General features: G+C 47.9%; 1 protein-coding gene across 1 annotated transcript in view; it reads left to right on the top strand.

Annotated features, from left to right (window-relative positions):
• The window catches only part of LOC143783316 (cytochrome P450 2J6-like), an 89,611-nt gene that overhangs the window by 8,610 nt on the left and 60,512 nt on the right, over positions 1–20,489 (top strand). The window contains exon 2 of the mRNA XM_077271721.1: positions 10,706–10,868. Within this exon, the coding sequence (XP_077127836.1) occupies positions 10,706–10,868 (163 nt within the window). The remainder of the gene's footprint in view (positions 1–10,705; positions 10,869–20,489) is intronic.

The following is a 20,489-nucleotide window of genomic DNA, read 5'->3' as shown; positions in this document are numbered from 1 at the left end:
CGCAAAGATTGCTGAATGTCCGCCATTTATTAGCCAGACCCTGGCGCTAGTATTATGTTAAGGCTAGCGGAATGCACCAAATGGATATAGAGACTTTATTATTATACATGCGTTCGCAGCCCGGGGTCCACCGTGCAGGAGAACCTGCTGCTAGCAAATGGCGGAACTAAATGGCGGTATAAGCTACCCCTGTTACTTCACAGAGTAGCCGTGAACTAAAAGCACTGCGCCCTGTTAACCTTCACAGTGGCACAGGCTAACTACCCAAACGAGAGCAGTCAGTGGTCATGCATGCACACAAAACTCCTCGCCGGAGGTGCCAGCATGCTAGGGCCTATTTCAGCCAGGTCCCTGAATACTCAAACACACAAACTCCTCGCCGGAGGTGCCAGCATTCTAGGGGCTTATTTCAGCCGGGTCCCTGAACACAATCATACGTGACCACACTGGCGCAAAGTACAACATAGAACAATACTAGCGCATGGCCGTGCGGCCATGTGAGCCTTAAATAGTTGCAGCACGTACAGGACCTTCCTAGAAGGACCAATGAGAGGCTGCCACAGAGCGTGAGCATCTACAGGACCTTCCTGAAGGACCAATGGCCTTAGCTACAGCGTCTGATCATGTGACCCTCGATCTCCACTGACAGATCTTACTCTGGGCATGCTCAGAATGAGAAAAGCAGGACTTAGTCCCAGAAGCATCTGCTTGCCGCTGCCCAGCACTGACTCCAATGGCAGAAGCAGGAAAAGCAGCAGTAACTCTCTGTACAGAGTCAGACTGAGCGAGAAGCTGGGACCGACGTCTCCGCTGAGCAGGCTCCACTGCGGCAGGAGAAGAATGGGAGACCGCAGCGGAGATGGCCTGAGATTCCCCCTGTGCAGAGGCGGGAACTTGACCCCTAACAGGGGGAGCCATGCATGCCAGGACAGGGATGAGGGGACAATGCATACCCGGCTTATACTTGAGCCAAAAAGTTTACCCAGTTTTTCGTAGCAAAATTAGGTGCTTCGGCTTATACTCGAGTATATACGGTAATATGAAAAGCGCTGCTGGACAGAGCAGGGATCCAAAGTGCAAGTGCAGCACCCCAGGTTACCGGTTGCTGCAGTGATGTTGCTTTTCCTTTGGGGAAGGTGATGTCATGCTCAAAGGCAAAGGAGTTCTCTTCACCAGGTAAGGCACACACATGCAACACATTCTGAATCCAGGCCAGTAGGGGGAGCTCAAGACCCGGATTCAGGGGAGCTTCCCTATGCTTTATGTTTCCTGACCTGGAGGAGGAGTTAGATCAGTTGGATGGAGACAAAGAAGGAGAAGGATGTCTGGAGCAGACGTGAGAGGCCTGGCAGCCACGAGGGAGCTGCAGCCTCTGGTAAGGAGAAACCTGTTGGGTTGCATGTGGAGCAGCCGGAAGGGAAGGAGCACAGGAGAGAAGCAGAGCTCAGAGGGGAACTGTGGCAGGGCACCCTCGAAGCTAAAGCGCAGTATTCTGGGAACTGGGAGATCCAGGCTTTCGTGGACTCTAGGACAAGGAGCAGAACCGGAGGGCACTACATTATACGTCACCTGCCCGCCCAACGCCTGAGACACAGCAGCACTGGAGGAGTCCGGGGCATCTGAGAGTCCCTGTAAAAAGGCTCAAGCTGCCCATCGTGCATGTACCTGTCTCAGGACAGGGGGAAACTGGAGGACCTTGTAGGAAGCTTAAAGCAGCAAGGACTTCACTTAGAAAGGCGCTAGTAGGAAAGGCTCATGGACCTCTACTGGGAAAAGAGAACTCTCACTTGCCTCTGAGCCGGCTGGTCCACCATCACCCGTGCCTGGTACCCTGGACTGTGTCCTGTCACTCACAAGTAAACCAGGTAAAGAATTATCACTTGTCTCCTCCATTTATTCACCGGCTACACCATCTACGCCACACACCATAGGACCCCGCTTCACCGGTGGGAAGTGTAACATCTGGGCTGCCGCAACATCCCCCAGGGGACCCCTTTAATGCAGCGCCAGTCCCCCTATTGACCGAACTCCACAGGTGGCATCACAAAAATTTTGAACATTAACCCCTTTAACGTTGATGCCCAGGCCACGGACCAGGTCGCAGCCACCGTGACATCACCCTTTCCGACCAGACCTTGTACCGAGTACCCCACTGCCCTGTGGGCGCGTCACAAAGAATACTTACATCAAGCAAATAATGATGCCAATGGTGTGAATTAATAAGAGACCATAATAACTGCATTTTCTGCCCTGTCAGATGCATGGACTTATTGCTGACCCAGGTTATTATGCTCTCTTATCAATACACACCATTGGCATCATTACTTGCTTGATGTAGGTATTTCTTGCTCTTTGGATCCCTGCTCTTTCCAGCAGCGCTTTTCATATTACATCTTGTTTTCATCATAGTTTATGGCTGCTTTTTTGGTATTTAACCTTCATCTTATAGCAGTTGTTATAGCCTTATTAATAGTTTGATTATTTCATTGCGCTACAGGGGATCCATAGAGCATACTGTATTTATTGTGAGGGGGTTATATATCACTTGTTTGGTCTAATTTACCTGGGTCCTGTATATGATTTACAAAGATAGCACTATTCATCTATTTGCCTGTGACAGGGTTGGTCATCCTAATTGTGGTTGATCATGCCTCGTGTCATGTTTTTGACTTTTTACTTGTTTTTTATTCATTGTTTTTGTGTAGTTTTTACTTAATAAAAGATTTTTTATTTTATCATGTCTGGTGATCCCTATCTATGTAGCTTGTCTTCGTCTTGTTTTTTGCACTATATTACTTGCTATAGGTGATCCCAGAATTATCTACAGTGGTGCCCTCTGTCTTTTCTCTTAAGATAATAGAAAGCGTGGAGCTCTTAAATCTTTTAATCACTGGCTCCAAGCATTTTCCATTTACTCTACTGTCCTCGGTGAGAAATTCCCTAATTTATGCAGCGGGCTTTTTCAACATATTGACATAATTTTTGAAGATTATCGTAATTTTTGCAGCTCAGTTACGACAAAGCTTTTAGACAGAAATTGGTGGATCATTCAAACATTACATGGGGTGTCAAGGACGTGCTGTAGGTCTATGGATCAACATGATGCTGTTGCAGAGGCACTCTTTTAACAAGCAACCACTTAACAAAATTAATAAGACGGGCATTTGCTTTGCATTTAATGAAACGTCTTGCAAATGGCTCCATAATTGCAAGTTTTGCAATGAGTGCTCGTTCTGCGGGGGTGTCTCACCCTATGTCTAAATGTTTTAAAAAACAATCTCAAAGAATACAACAGAACACTAGCAAGGAATTTAGTCTCAAAAGCCCCGACCCCAGTGATTTTGGAAAAAATTTCACCATTGCTAAACAGGTACCCGTATCTGGAGAGTAGGGACTTGTTATACCAAGGTTTTTCCATGGGGTTTTATATATCTCTTTTAATGCCAATGGTTGCAAGCTGGTGAATAATTTACCTTTATTGACATTTTCTGATGTAGCGAGAGACAAAATATGCAAGTAACTAGAATCAGACAGAATAGCGGATCCTTTCGATTGTCCCCCATTTCCGGATTTTCGCATTTCACCGTTGTGAGTTGTGACTAAGAAAGAGTTGGGCTCTTTCAGACTTATGCATCATTTATCCTACCCCCACTGATTTTCACTAAATGACGAAGTTGATAAATCTTTGTGTTCCTTGATCTACCATGGTTGCCATGGTTCTAAATTTTCAGTTATTTCTTTCCACTTTGGGTTACAGGTCATCGTAACAAAACGATCTGGCTTTCTGAATTTTCAGACAATTGTCATGGCGTCTTGGTAATTTTGCTGCATAGCTCTTGGGCTTCCAATGAAAGTGGACGGTAAAATTACTGGTGTCCCAGCTTTTAGCCCTTGATGTAACGCAGCATTATGGATGTGATCCATAACGCCGGCATAACTGTCGACGCGTAATGTCTTTTGATTTTGTTTTATATATTTGATCCTGTCGGATTCAATTTTGACGTAACTGTCAACAATAAATTGTTGCGTCCACTTCCCAGCATTTAAAAGGCGATTGAACTCTTCACAAATGGCAAGCCTGTATGCATAGTACTGCAACAGGGTGATTTTTTCTTGTCGATCTTGATCCACTGGTATGGATGGTAGATGAATGTCACCAATTCCTTGATGTTGCACACTTAGGGCAATTGGAGTTGTCAAATTTATTGTCCATCCACTGTCTCCATATGGGAATGGAAGTGGGCATGTCATTGCATCACACTTTCTGTGAAGAAAGCTGATTTGAACAGTTTGGTTTTCACTTTTGAGGTGAACTCTGATGTCCCTATTAAATGTGGGTTCACCCATTGCATTTTGATAAATTATAGCTACTTCATTGCACCTTGGTGCATTGTAGCGCCTCTGGTCATCATTGTAGTCATTTATAATTGACATTGTTATTTGGATTGGATCGCGATTTTCTAATTCAGCAATCCTCTCTTCCTCTATTTCAAATTCCATTATCATTCTGAAGGCGCTTGCGAGTGGGTTAATTGCCTTCATTTTCTCTCCAAGAGATGATAGCAGTGCTGGGAGGCACTTTTTATTTGCTTTACTTCTTGTACTTAATGCTTCTTGACTGTCCAAGATATAAATCTTGGCAAACTTGGGAGTACTACCCACAGCGGGATGCAATGGGGCAGTTCTGTGGTAAATTTGTCCATGTATTCAAAAACAGTATGGACCATGCCCAGGAGGTGGCGCTACTTGTGCTCCCATTGATACCAAAGCAAGTGAGCTATTGTATTGCCTTATATTAGCTATAAAGTTATTGGAGTGCTGATGCTCTCCTTTCATCAACTTGACTAATTGATCATCCATATGAATGGGATGTAATGGGATGCACCCTCTCTTGCAGCAGGAAGGGAATGCTTTGTCCTGTGCCATTTCATCTTTGAAAATTTTAGACTGGCAGAACTGACATCGAAATGTCAGTTCACCAGCATTTGGCTCTTCAATATGTGTGTAACGCTTGCGCCCAGACTGGTTGGCGTGGGTGTCCGGGGGTGTGGCCCCACTGGACCACTGACCAGACTACCCTGCAAGGGGCATAACTAAGTAGCTTCCTAGGTGTTCACTGGATCCTCTGATGGTGAGGTCAGACTTGTGCGGCAGGTAGCTACCAGGTGCCACTCCAGGGTAGAGTCTGGCTGTTGATGCTGATCCCACCGGGGGACAGGACACAGGCAGGCAGGCATGGCTGTGACACCGGGTGACAGTCGGGTACGGCAGAGGCCCTGATGGGCAATCAGGCTTGACGGAGACACAGGCAGGCGGACATGGCTGGCACTCTGGCAGTCAGGTGAGCATGGCTGGCATACTGGCAGACAGGCAGGCATGGCTGGCACACACAGCTGGCACTCTGGCAGGTCAGACGGACAGGGCTGACACTCTGGTAGGAAATGGTATACAGACGAGTGTAAGGAAACAGGTAAAAACCTGTTCAGACTGGAGGGTATATGGGAACAGGTAGGGACCTGTTCGAACTGGTGAATATAAGAAACAGGTAGAGACCTGTGCAGCAAGTTGCTGAACGGAGATGGATCAAGAAAGCAAGAGTGGATGCAAAAAAGAACCCCAGGAGGCGGGGTTAAGAGCAAGAGGTGGAGCCAAGAAAAGAAATGCAGGAGGCGGAGCCAGAAACATAAACGCTGGTAAGAGCAGAGAAGGAGAAGATGAAGCTAAGAGCAGAGAAGAGGAAGGCAGAACTAGGGGCAGGAAAGGAGAAGGCAGAGCTAAGAGCAGAGAAGAAGAAGGCGGGGAGCTAAGGATGGAGTCGCTGGAGGCAGAATCCAGAGTGGAGAAGGAGCCAAGAGCAGAGAAGATGGAGGTGGAGCCAAGAGCAGAGATGCTGGAGGCGGAGCCAAGAGCAGAGATGCTGTAGGCAGAGCCAAGAGCAGAGATGCTGGAGGCGGAGCCAAGAGCGGAGACGCTAGAGGCTGACCCAAGAGCAGAACCGCAGGAGGCAAAGCCAAGAGCCAGAAGGCAGAGAACCACAGGTAGTGGCGAGCAAAGCAGAGAAGCACAGAGCCCCAGTGGCAAGCAAAGCAGATAAGCACAGAGCCACGGGTAGTGGCAAACAGAAGAGAGAGGGGCAGAGCCGCTGGTAGTGGCAAACAGAGCAGAGAGATAAAACAGAGGTACACACAGCAGAGTGGGAATGGCAAACAAACAAGAAAGGAACAGAAACAGACATAGACCAGAGTTCAGACAGGAGCGGACATGGACCAGAGTTCAGACAGGAACATACACAGATACTAGAACTGGACAAAGATAGGCCTGCGTATTGCAGCCCTCAGAGACAGGAAACAGAACACGACCTGGCAGCTCAGTAGCAAATACTAACTTAGGGAAATAGTTTGCTAAGGTGTCCTCCAATGGGTGAGGACAGTTTAAGTATCAGAGGCCTCTAGGCAAATGGCCTGTGACACCATAGTGCGATGCACACAGAGTCAATAAGAATCCGGATTTGTCAGTGCCGCCCCCCTATGCACACAGACAGGAAGTGTACACAGAGCGAGCAGCCATGAAGCACATGGCATGGAGCCGGCAGCAGACAGAACTCACAGCATGGCCTGGGGTGTTTGAGTAGATGTATCAATGTGATGGGGGATGGAAGGCCACACAGTGATGCCGGCAGGGTTGTTACAGTACCCCCTCCTTTACGCCCCCTCTTCTTCAAACCCGCCAGAATGATCTGTGGAAGAAGAAAGGGTCCACTCACAGTCCAAGTCATCATGACATCTTTAGGGTAGAACAAAGCAGACTGGTCATCAGAAATCTCAGATAGCAAGGTCTCTTTGTGCCCAACGGGGTAAGCTTCCACAATGGGCTGGGCCATTTCCTCCGGGTAGATAAGAAGCAGAGACTTGGATGCTACTGACTTGATATCTTCACCAGCCGGCGACACGGAAGCTGAGGGAACTCTCACAGGATACATCTTCTGTCCGATATCCAGAGACAAACTTTCAGGTAGCAGAGATGCTCTAGAGTACTGAACACAGGAAAAATCATTGGAGTTGAGTGTGGAGAACAACAACTCCACCGGATCAGAAAAAAACTGAGAGGAAAAAACTTCTGTTTCACAATCTTCACCAACCAGCCACATGGACCATGAAGGTACCCACATAGGAACCATCTTCTGCCAGTTATCCAGAAGAAAACGTCCAAGAGGCGGGGATGTTTCCATGATCAGGTTACAAGTATAGTCACTGGAGACATGTGGAGAGATAGTCACCTCTTCTCCATCTTTGTCGACATCAGCACACCTTGACTCGATGACTAGCAGACCAGCAGAAGAAGAAGACAACACAGTTGACTGTCTTTGACTCATGGGAACCAGACACCTCTCGCGACTGGTTAAATTCAAACGGAGAACTTTGCTGGAACTCTTGACCAGAGTGGGTGGTAGTGTCCTTGTCTCAGAATGACCCATGGGCATAACAGACAGCATACGGAAGACAAACTTCTTTGAGTATAAGACTCCAACCTGGAGCTGTAGTTATCCTTGAATGACTTGACTGCTCTTGAGAAGGGCTTGACCAACTTCAGACAATGCCCTCACCAGGTTATGGAGCTGTATGACGGAGATCACACACAGACTCCGAATGGCTGGTGACTTTACCACACCAAAGCTCTCTGAAAACAGAGACACAGTCTTTGATTTAGATGGAGAGGAAGTACTCTCGTCAAGGGCAGCCTCTCCTGCTGACCCAGCGTTTGGGAGTTTTAGATTCACAGGGCAGAGACCATCTGGATGTTCCTTACAACCGCAGCGATACCACGTATCAATGCATCTCCTGCTAGGTAGGACATCAGGAATCCTACCTTGGCCCGGTCGGAGGTAAAAACGGAAGCTTTCTCTTCGATATACATCAAGCATTACTCCAGGAACTCCATGCACTCCTCTGGATCCCCATAGAATCTTGGCAGAGGCTTCAGAAGGAGTTATTCATAAGCATGCTGATAATACATCTCATCAGAGACTATGATTCGACGGTGTAGGTGTAGTCAGGATTTCAGATCGGGTATACATTTCTGTCAGAGGCTAATACAGGCAAGAAGAAAGTTCATCTCGCTTCGTGAGGGATGGCTCATGGGACTCAGTGGGGACCATGGCCTGAGCAATCTGTAACCCTCATGCCCAGACTGGTTGGCATGGGCGTCAGGGGGTGTCGACCCACTGGACCACTGACCAGACTACCCTGGAAGGGGCGTAACTAAGTAGCTTCCTAGGTGTTCGCTGGAGCCTCTGATGGTGGGGTCAGACTTGTGCAGCAGGTAGCTACCAGGTGCCACTCCAGGGTGGTGTCTGGCTGTTGATGCTGATCCCACCGGGGGGGACAGGACACAGGCAGGCATGGCTGTGACACCGGGTGACAGATGTGTATGGCAGAGGCCCTGATGGGCAGACAGGCTGGACGGAGACACAGGCAGGCAGGCACGGCTGGCACTCTGGCAGAAATGTGGGTACGGCTGGGACACTGGGAGACAGGTGGGCACGGTTGGCATACTGGCAGACAGGCGGGCACGGCTGGCACTCTGGCAGGTCAGACAGACAGGGCTGACACTCTGGTAGGAACTGGTATACAGACGAGTGTAAGGAAACAGGTTAGAACTTGTTCAGACTGGAGGGTATATGGGAACAGGTAGGGACATGTTCGGACTGGTGAATATAAGAAACAGGTAGAGATCTGTGCAGCAAGTTGCTTAACGGAGATGGAACAAGACCGCAAGAGCGGATGCAAAACAGAACCCCAGGAGGCGGGGTTAAGAGCAAGAGGTGGAGCCAAGAATAGAAACGCAGGAGGCGGAGCCAGAAACAGAAACGCGGTAAGAGCAGAGAAGGAGAAAATGAAGCTAAGAGCAGAGAAGAGGAAGGCGGAGCTAAGGGCAGAGAAGGAGAAGGCAAAGCTAAGAGCAGAGAAGAGGAAGGCAGAGCTAAGGATGGAGCCGCTGGAGGCGGAACCCAGAGTGGAGAAGGAGCCAAGAGCGGAGAAGCTGGAGGCAGAGCCAAGAGCGGAGATGCTGGAGGCGGAGCCAATAGCAGAGATGCTGTAGGCAGAGCCAAGAGCAGAGATGCTGGAGGCAGAGCCAAGAGAGGAGACGCTAGAGGCTGACCCAAGAGCAGAACCGCAGGAGGCAATGCCAAGAGCCAGAACAACAGGAGGCAAAGCCAAGAGCCAGAGGGCAGAGAACCACAGGTAGTGGCGAGCAAAGCAGAGAAGCATAGAGCCACAGTGGCGAGCAAAGCAGATAAGCACAGAGCCATGGGTAGTGGCGAACAGAGCAGAGAGGGGCAGAGCCACTGGTAGTGGCAAACAGAGCAGAGAGATAAAACAGAGGTACACACAGCAGAGTGGGAATTGCAAACAAACTAGAAAGGAACAGGAATGGACATAGACCAGAGTTCAGACAGGAGCGGACATAGACCAGAGTTCAGACATGAACAAACACAGATACTAGAACTGGACAAAGATAGGCCTGTGTATTGCAGGCCTCAGAGACAGGAAACAGAACACGACCTGGCAGCTCAGTAGCAAATACTAAATGAGGGAAATAGTTTGCTCAGGTGTCCTCCAATGGGTGAGGACAGTTTAAGTATCAGAAGCCTCTAGGCAATTGGCCTGTGACATCATAGGGCGATGCACACAGAGTCAATAAGAATCCTGATTTGCCAGCGCCAACCCCCTATGCACACAGACAGGAAGTGTACACAGAGCGAGTGGCCATGAAGCACATGGCATGGAGCCAGCAGCAGACAGAACTCAGAGCATGGCCTGGGGTGTGTGAGTTGATGTATCAAGCAGATGGGGGATGGAAGGCCATGCAGTGATGCTGGCAGGGTTGTTACAATGTGTCTCATCAATTTGATTGAGAAGTCCTCTAGCGGCAAATGTAACTTGCTGTCATCGAGTGGCTCTTGCATTTTGGACACGTATTCTATCTTGTTCTCTTTTTTGTGAAATATGTGTATCCTTTTGTGCATTGCGTGTTGCTCATTGTCGTGCAGCATTAGATGCTCTACGTGATTCAGTTACATCATTAGTTTCTCTTGCTCTGGCCACTCACTGTCGGGCTGCATCAGCAGTTCTTTGACAATTTTGTTTGCCTTCTGTTTCATTAAGATGTAGGTTACGCATCCGTATGCGATTCACTTCTCTACGTGCAGCAGCACGCTCAATGTGATCCATCTTTGCAATGTTGCCTCACACTGTTGCCTCTGTGTTGCCTGAGTGTTGCCTCACAATGTTGCCTCACAGTGTTGCCTCACAGGCTAACGTTTAAAAAAGGCTTATGCCTTATCTCGCCACCAGGGAGAGCTCCTCTCCTTAGGTATCCATGGTTACCACCAAGCAGTTAGCGCTACAGGTAGTAACTATAGATAAGTAAGTTACTGTTTAGCTGTCAGTTGAGCTGTGGATGACTCATTGTGCACAGACACATGGACACGTCCAAATTAGGTATATTGATAGGTGACTGCGGGCTTCTGGATTTTCACAACTCATACACTGCAAACTTTTCGGATTCTCCCTTGCAGATGGTGCCATTTGTGGCATTCAGTGCTTTTCCTTATTTGTTTTTGTAATTTTTAGAAAACATTTTTTTTATGTGCTGTCATCATAGAAATGCAATCTGTAAAAGTATTTTCTTCTTCATTTCTCAGTTGGGGAAGCAGTATGGAAATGTTTTCAGCATTCAGATTTTCTTTGAGAACGCTGTAGTATTAAATGGATATGATGCTGTCAAAGAAGGACTAGTAACTAAATCAGAGGACACCGCTGACAGACCCTTCATACCAATATTTGACCATCTTGGATTTAACAAAGGTAGGTGTTAACTTATTATATACTCCTGTATGTAAGTGTTAATATTCACATGAGACAAATCTCATCTCAGGAGAACATACTGAGCCAGGCTGCAGCTATGACCTTTGTGGGTGTTTGCTTTTTCCCCTTTATAACTTGGCCATGTTTTGATTAGCCAGTGTTATAGAGGAGAAAAAGCAAACGTCCACAAAAAAGTTCTGTGGTGTACTCCCTGTTTACTGAAGGGAAAATTTGCATATAGGAAACTTTTTGTAACAAGGCGTCGTAACTTTAGCCCCTTAGTGATGGAGCCAAATTTTTGAAATCTGACCAGTGTCATTTTATGTGGTAATAACTCTGGAACGCTTCGATAAATCCCAGTGAATTTGATATTGTTTTCTCGTGACACATTATACTTTATGATAATGATAAATTTAGGTTGTTATGTTTTGTGTGTAGTTATAAAAAATATCAGAAATTTGAGAAAAATGTAAACAAATTAGCAATTTTCAAACTTTGAATGATCATCCCTTTAATCCAGATAGCCATACCACAGCAAAACATTAATAAATAACATTTCCCTCATGTCTGCTTTTCATCAGCACCATTTATAAAATGTTCTTTTATTTTGTTAGCAATTTAGGAGGTTTAAAAATGTAGCAGTAATTTTTCATTTTTTCAAGGAAATTTACAAAATTTATTTACTCAGTTCAAACTGACAAAAATCCAGTTCAAAACAACCTATTTATTCTGTAGACACTAAGTGCTGCCCTATATATCACTGAATATTTGGTGCAGATGATACAATCCATAGTCAGATTCAAGGAAAATACATAGCAAAACCTGCAGGTAGTTTCCAAAAAAATGAAAAATTGGCAAATTCTGAATGTGCCTGCTCTTACACTGCAAGGGCCAAGCGTGCACACATTGTGTGTGTTCGTGTGTATGTGTTTGTGTATGTGTGTGTGTGCACTCTCATCCCTCTCCTTCAGCATTACCTGCCCTAGTGGCCACTGCAGACAGGAAAGGATAATGAGAAGGCACCTAGACAAATTGACACTGTGTGCTCTCAGTTTCTGCAGTGTCGTTGTGTGCACAACTCAGAACTAAATGTAAGTATGGGTCACACAAGCATATAAAAATTTCAGACAGATATTCATCCAGAAAACTGGGATGTTCTTTTTTGCACTTGTCATCTGTACAATACGTTTTTTTTTCTCACATCCAAACAATATCGATGTGAAGAAAGACCCCCACATATCTGCACTGCCCCATTGAATAACATTGACCCCTTTGCAATCCCTTTTTTTCTTTTTTATTAAGCCGGATTGCACTCGTCCAAGTTGCATGCTCGTGAGATTGATCCTTTAGGCAAAGCGCCAAAGTGAGTGCTGTCAATCACCATAAGGAGAGAAGCGGAGGTTTGTAATTGAGAGGGCAGAACTGTGCATGGAGTACTTGACCATGCCAAGGATGAGCCAAAGACTGTGACGACACAGCATTTATTCTTAATTATGCCAGACATGTTTTCCGGTAGGTCAAGACCTAAGCCATTGTTCATATGGGCCTGAACATTGACTCATGAAATGATATTTGTTGCAATTTATTGTGCCACAATTCTTGAAGGACCGAGACGCAAGGTCATTGAGCAATCGATGTTTGCTAATATGTTGATTACCTTTGTGTCAGTCCATGCAGCTTGTTAACCTGCAATCATTTAAGGACAAACTATGCAGATTTATTGAATACTCGATCAATGAGAGTTGACCTCATCCCAGCTTCCCTCTGACATGTGGATAATGGCCTGAAGGAAAGATGTTGGTATGAAAAGGGAACTCTATAAGGGATGATGGAACATGCATACTGCTTTTCAGTTATCTCTTGAGTATAACGGTGCTTGGATGTGTTCGTTACTTGGCAAGCAATGGGCGGTGCTCGATGTAAAACTCAAATTCCCTGCCCCGCATAATTCCTGCCTGTTACACAGCCTCTAGGCATACAGGATTGCCAGTGAGTCACTGTAATGCCGTAGCCATCTTTGTTGTGGTATTACTGTGTTTGACTGGTCTTCTGGCAAAATCAGGGATTATTAAAAGACAGGTGTCATCTGGCTTGGCACACTGACAAAATTGCACAGCTATGTAACATTTCTTATTAGCGAGAGAGAGTGCTTATCTAGGCTTGTGTGCACAGTATAACGAATCAGAGGCCTGCAGTGTTGATACTGGTGCTGAAGCTGTGCCATCATACTAACAGCCCTTTTAAGGGCTAATCGCTTGTAGCACATACAATCTGCATTTTAGCCTAGGAAGGGAGAGAGTCACAGGAGCAGGGAGAATAACAGAATTCAGTCTGTAGACAGGAATTAGCCCTGTTCCTGTGGCAAATATTTAGCTGCAGTTTTTTTTGTGGGGACTGAAATTCTTTTAATTCTTTTGATCCACTAAGTGCTTTGAGGTCCTTTTTTGTGTTATACAACACACACAAAAATCATTGAAACATTTTTTGGTCCTCACCAGCATCACTATTCCGGTCATCTATATGCTGGAGCAGACTTTGAATAGCCTGAGGGAGGAGGTGGTGGTTCCAGAGGAAGCAGAGGAGGATGCAGAAGGGATAACATTGACAACAGTCTGGAACTTTGAGACACACAGGCGCGTGCCAAGGGAGGGTGGATTACTGTGATCGAGGGGGGTTGGTGCTAACAGACAAACTATTAGTGAAGTTACAAGATCCAATGAACAAATGGAAGAGGAAGACGTCATGTTCGAGCAACTGTCAGATGTAGAGGATAATCCTCCCTATTGTTCATGGTTGGAGTGAGGGGATGGAGGAAACGAGCATTAGAGTTACCCAGCCACCAACACAGCATGGGCTTGGACCTCATGGAAGAGTCCAACGTATGAGTACCTTCTTGCTGCACAATCTGCAACATGATCCCCATATACCGTAGTTATGATTCGAAATAGTGCTGTCTACTTGGTTGCCACTCTGATAGATCCACATTATTAGACAAAATTTTGCCAGATGCTTCTGCAGCGCCCCAGAGTCCTGGTTGTTGCAGTGCTGTGGCTTCGCCGCTAAGGGGAGCCATGGTACGTTCGATGGCACCGAAGGAGTTCCTCCAATCAGGTATCACAGACACCAATATGTTTCACAGCTGGGCCTCCGGGGGGAGCTAAGGGTGCTATTCATTAGGCCACTCCCCACCATAGTGGGTAAACTGGGGGTCAGGCAGGAAGTTAGACAGAACGCTGACGGGATTGAACGGAGCAACACCCTGTGGCAGGGGGTGTTGTGAAGGGAGAGACTGTAGGGTCTCTGCCAGGGGTGGGATCCTGGCAGAGGCTTGGCATTGAAAGAACGTAACGGGTCCGCGCAGGCTCCTGGAAGCGGCGGGACTCAAGAAAGGACTAGAAGCGAGATAGATTGTGCTGAGTGAGAAACGAGATCAAGCAGAAGGAGAATACCAGCAGGGGTTTTGTTGAAAGAGGCAGCACCCTGCTGAGGCGCAATACCGGTGGCCGGAACGCCGAGGGAGTGGATTAGAATACAGCTTCAAGCCATACTCCAAACAGCGGCAGGACAGTCGGTCTCAGGCGGGCTGTCTACCACATATCACCTATGAAGTCTTGGGGGGCAATTGCGGGAGAGGGGCGACTCTAGGGTCCCGGAAGAACTCCAGGCCTACCTGACAAACGGGTGCCATTCCAACCTGAATACAGGGAAGGGGTGGATTACAGAGGAACATCAAACCGAGTTGTGAGGGAACTTAAGAAACAGACACAACCGTTGTGGGGTTACTTTCCGTGAGCACAGCAGGGAAGGACTACAACACATAGCGCTAGAAGGAAGGCACAGATTTCCACCTGAGAGGAGAACTCTGGAGGTGCCATTGGACCGGCCGGACTTGCGTAGCCTGGTGAACCGTGTTCTGGACTGAGGACTCAGAGATCTCCAGTAAAGAGGTAAAGAGACTGCAACCTGGTGTCCTCGTTATTTACCGCGACTTACACCCCACAACCGCACCGCTCCATCGCTACCATTACTACCACCTATTACACCGGACGTCCCCCACTGACGGACAGGGCCACGGACCGGGTCTAGCCACCGTGACAACCCCGAGACTGAGAACTAGAGGCCCGGCTCCGGGTACCCCTCGGCCCTGCGGCGGTGTGGGGGCGCGCCGCAGACTTGGCGTCACGAACAGGATCTACTTAAGCCTGAAGAATCAGGTCATGTGTGCCTAGAGACTGTGATTTACTGTGCTTGAACTGTACTTTATTGAAAAGACTGTGCTGCGCCAGTTGCCGCCAAAATCCGCCGCCATTGCAGCGCTGAGGAGAGCGCAGGAAGAGAAGAGGGGCGTGAAGTGGGCGTAGACAAGTTGGAGAGCGCGAACAGCAATGGCCGCCCAGTCTAAATATTTCTGCACGGTGAGGACGTGTCCGTCAGCAGCAGAGATCCGCCTCTTAATTCTTAATGGGGGGCGGAGGCAGAGAAAACGAAACCGCTCACGAAGAAGAGAGCGGGAAAAGGACCAGGAAGAAGGAGCGAGAGACATGGAGGACGCCATGGCGAGCCACCCGGAGCCGGAGCGTGGGGTCGGAGCCGAGGACTCCCCCAGCTACCCGGAGGGGCACCGCAACCAGGCCTCCACCGCTGACGCTGAATTCCTGCAGGCCGGAGTGGACGAGCTCGGCAACCGACCCCGGCGGACGCAGCTGAGCACCGAGGCCGGGTGGAAGAAGGCCATCATCAGGAGCCTTACCGGACATCTGTCGGCAGCCTCATCTGGTCCGGAGCAGGAAAGAAGTTCCAGCGCTCCGAAGCCAGAAAGCAAGGCCCTGCCGGAAAGTGAGGTACTGCAAACAGAGATGACAGCGTCGCAGCACAAGGCCCTGCAACCAGCGCTACAGGCCGCAGTGGAGACGGAGCAGACCGGCACCGGAGGGACCGCATCTGAAGCAGGTATGAAGGACGACCCTGCCCTGACGACCGACACCACTCCAGCGACTGCTAGTGCCACAGCTGCTGACTCCATTCCAGTGACTGATTTTGCAGCAGCCGCTACCTCTGCTGCAGCAAATGCCCCTACTCAAGCTGCGCAGACCTCCATCGCTGCGCATGATTTAACCATACATGAAAGACGGATTAACGGCGTGTGTCCAGCACTGGGTGTAGCCCTGGACCTCACTTTTCCCAGGCCAGGAAGGGTTAAGTGCCAGGTGCAGCCCTGGAAGCCGTCCAACTAAGCCTCGGAAACCTGAAACTGTAAATAGTTAACTGTTTATTTCCTTGCTGTTTTGCTGCTAAAACCCGTCCTGGGTTAACTCTTAAAGGGATCCCTTTGTTTACCCGGGATCCCTATTGCTTTTTATTTTGCTTTCACTTTCATTTTTGCTTTGTGTTCCACAATGTTATAAAAAACTGCAGAAATCATGGACTGTGCATGATTCGAACTTCCTTGTAAATAGTTGCACCTTCTTAAGGGTGCCTCCTACTGGTTTTAGTTAAAAGACACTTTGCGAAGATACCTTTCCTACTGGTTTTAGCTAAAAGACACTTTGCGAAGATATCAATGCTGGAACCTTTGCATGGACTGGTAGGCTGAGAAGACGAGCTACCTCAGAAAGACTTGGTCCCCTCTTAAAGGGGATGTGAAGAATTGAACTCGAGAAAGATACTGTTGCAGAACAGTAATGCCATGATGATGCTTTGAAAAGAAATGTAACTGTTTTACATGAAAAGTTATATGTGTTTAAATTGTTTGAATTGTGAAATCTGAAAATAATGTTTTGTGAAAGGAAAAGATGCAGAGAGCCCGCAGGGGTAGAAGTAGAGATCTGCATAGTTGAAAGTAAAGAAGTAATGATGAAGGTGAGGATAGAAGGTAAACCCTGCGTCCCCATAGAAAGTTACTTTGTTGCTAAGGACAGAAAGCGAACCCGTAGGGGTTAGAGAGTGAGTCCTTAAAGGAGCCGAGTAGAGCTGGCTCAGAGTTCTTTAAACGAAAGGAATGTTATGTCTATACTATGTATAGTAGTGAAAGGCAGTAGGCCCTGGCTGAACGGGGCGGTCCTGTAAAAGAAAGGAGAGGCAGTAGGTCTGGTGCCATAGGGACAGGCGGTCCTGCAGGTTCAAAGTAGGAGAATGTGAAGTTACCTTACCCTGTAATGTGATTATAGGAAGGCCTTTGGTAAACTAAGAGTGTATGTTTCTTAAAGGCAATGTTAATTTATTGTTCCAGAATTTGCACTAAGTAGAATACCCGGTTGGGTAACAGGAGTTATGCATAGCCTGTAATTTATAATGTTGACCATGTTTGTAACGTTAAAAGTGTCCTCACCTCCCATAAAGGGAAGCCTGTTCAAGTATACTTATTGTTTTGCACTCAACAAAATTGTATGTCTGTTTACTAATCTGTATTGTTGTTTTTCTTCCCAGTCCCGGAGTACTGTGTTTAACCAGGGGGGAGTGCAGCGCCCCAGAGTCCTGGTCGTTGCAGTGCTGTGGCTTCGCCGCTAAGGGGAGCCATGGTACGTTCGATGGCACCGAAGGAGTTCCTCCAATCAGGTATCACAGACACCAATATGTTTCACAGCTGGGCCTCCGGGGGGAGCTAAGGGTGCTATTCATTAGGCCACTCCCCACCATAGTGGGTAAACTGGGGGTCAGGCAGGAAGTTAGACAGAACGCTGACGGGATTGAACGGAGCAACACCCTGTGGCAGGGGGTGTTGTGAAGGGAGAGACTGTAGGGTCTCTGCCAGGGGTGGGATCCTGGCAGAGGCTTGGCATTGAAAGAACGTAACGGGTCCGCGCAGGCTCCTGGAAGCGGCAGGACTCAAGAAAGGACTAGAAGCGAGATAGATTGTGCTGAGTGAGAAACGAGATCAAGCAGAAGGAGAATACCAGCAGGGGTTTTGTTGAAAGAGGCAGCACCCTGCTGAGGCGCAATACCGGTGGCCGGAACGCCGAGGGAGTGGATTAGAATACAGCTTCAAGCCATACTCCAAACAGCGGCAGGACAGTCGGTCTCAGGCGGGCTGTCTACCACATATCACCTATGAAGTCTTGGGGGGCAATTGCGGGAGAGGGGCGACTCTAGGGTCCCGGAAGAACTCCAGGCCTACCTGACAAACGGGTGCCATTCCAACCTGAATACAGGGAAGGGGTGGATTACAGAGGAACATCAAATCGAGTTGTGAGGGAACTTAAGAAACAGACACAACCGTTGTGGGGTTACTTTCCGTGAGCACAGCAGGGAAGGACTACAACACATAGCGCTAGAAGGAAGGCACAGATTTCCACCTGAGAGGAGAACTCTGGAGGTGCCATTGGACCGGCCGGACTTGCGTAGCCTGGTGAACCGTGTTCTGGACTGAGGACTCAGAGATCTCCAGTAAAGAGGTAAAGAGACTGCAACCTGGTGTCCTCGTTATTTACCGCGACTTACACCCCACAACCGCACCGCTCCATCGCTACCATTACTACCACCTATTACACCGGACGTCCCCCACTGACGGACAGGGCCACGGACCGGGTCTAGCCACCGTGACAACCCCGAGACTGAGAACTAGAGGCCCGGCTCCGGGTACCCCTCGGCCCTGCGGCGGTGTGGGGGCGCGCCGCACTTCACGCCCTGGAAAGGGCCCCGCAAATGCTGGAGTATCGAAACATGCTTTTACACAACCTAAAGAGAGGTTTTCCTCCAGACAGCAGCGAAGAACACAGCGTGCATCACAGCTCTAGACTTCCAACCTCCGACATGCCAATTTGTCAATGCCAAAACATTATCAGCAGTAAGTGTAGGAAGTAAGTGGAAGAAGCAATTTCTGTGAGCCCTTTCACACTATTTTTAGACCAGCTCGTACACCAGCACAACAGAGTCCAAGTTTTACACGTGGTAAACGAATTGAGAGGCTGGTTCAGGAGTATCTAGAACTGAATATCAATAACATCAGGGTGGGTTTGGACCCTTTCACATTTTGTTCTTCAAAAATGGATGAGTGGCCTGAGCTCACCTCTCACACCTTGGAGGTTTTATCATGCCTAGCAGCCAGCATTCTCTCAGAAAGTGTCTTCAGCGCTGCTGGTGTTGTCCTGACGGATAAGCGCAGCTGGCTGTCCCCTGAAACTGTAGACTTGCCAACTTTCATCAAGATGAACAAGTCATGGATCTCCAATGACTTTTGCTCCCCAATCGCAGACTGTATAGACTAGGCGATATCCTATTTTTTAGTATGCTGTGTGAGAAGGTGGCACAGGGTGGTAGCCATGAACGAGTCCATTTAAAGTAACAGTCCACAAACTGCCCTTTGCACATAGACCAGACAGATATGGTCCCCAGGCAATTACCTTTCCATCACAGTCACTGGTGAAGAGGGTCCAGGGAAACACTGTGGCACGGATTTTATCAGGGAAAACATTTTAATGAAGATTCAATGAGCAAGATATAACTTCCTGCCCTTTCCCTAGCAAGGTCTACCTCAGCATCAGTGGCAGCAATAGCAGCAGTTCAAAAGCCGGTATCTGGATGCTTATAGTTCTTGGCGGGGAACTTACGCAGTCCTGGCTCCCACTGCCCGGAGGTCTGGGGCAACACACTCTCCCCTCCAGGGGAGTCTTCGGCTCCAGAGGCTGCTGAGCACCTGCCCTGGGCTTGCCTGCCTAGGCACTGACTGAGAAGCAGGAACTTCCTGCTCCTTTTGGGGCTGTTAGCCAAACTCCCTTTCATTAACCTTTTCTGTCCCTAACTAAAACATGGACACAGACATCATATTACAATACATAGAGTTACAAGGAACTTTACATAGTAAACCATAATACACAGCAGACGTAGAAATCACTACACATGAGACATGACATATTCAACATACAAAAAGGATCGCATGAGTTCTGTGTGTAGGAGAGGGGAGCAAATGAGGGTCTCCGCCACCTCCTTACAGCTGCATTAATGTCACGTAACTGCACTCTGTGATATCTTTAGTGTGGCTTCTGTGCCTTCTGCTGCAGATATTGACACAAATTTGTGGAAATGTGAACAGTCATGGTTGGTCTCCATCTCCTGTAGTGGAAGATGTATCAGTCCCTATTATATTATTTCTGCTTTCATGAAATTGATTCCACTTTGGTGGTGTCTGCCTCATTTTTTGAAATGTGGACACTCTTGGTTGGGTCTACATCTGCTGGGTTGGGTGTAGTGGAAGAGGTGTCAGTCCCTATTATATTATTTCTATTGTGATGAAATTGATGTTCCTTTGTTGGTGTCTGCCAACACATTTTGGAAGTGTGTAGGCTCTTGGTTGAGTCTCCTTCGTGTGTGTTGCCTGTAACAGTAGGCCTCTGCTACCGGCAGGCCTCTACTTCCTTTGGGTCAACTACCCATGTTACTGTCCTTACATTTTTCTGACAATAGTAGTCTATGAAACTGATATTTGTGCCAACTGAGTGTAGCTAGGCATAAAAGCAGGTTGAGCTGTTGCATGTGATATCAGGGCTCTCATAACAGTAGGCCTATACTGATGCCTCACTCACCTTGTTTTAACTTGAAGTTCAATTCAAAGCTGTAAATGCAGGCCCAGACCCGATACCTCGTTATTGGCTGATTGCTGCTGTGCGATTCTAAAATTTGTACTGT

The sequence above is a fragment of the Ranitomeya variabilis genome, chromosome 6 (assembly GCF_051348905.1).
Source record: "Ranitomeya variabilis isolate aRanVar5 chromosome 6, aRanVar5.hap1, whole genome shotgun sequence".
Lineage (NCBI taxonomy): Eukaryota > Metazoa > Chordata > Amphibia > Anura > Dendrobatidae > Ranitomeya > Ranitomeya variabilis.
The sequence above is the reverse complement of the archived record's forward strand: the minus strand, read 5'-3'. Positions and strand labels throughout refer to the sequence as shown.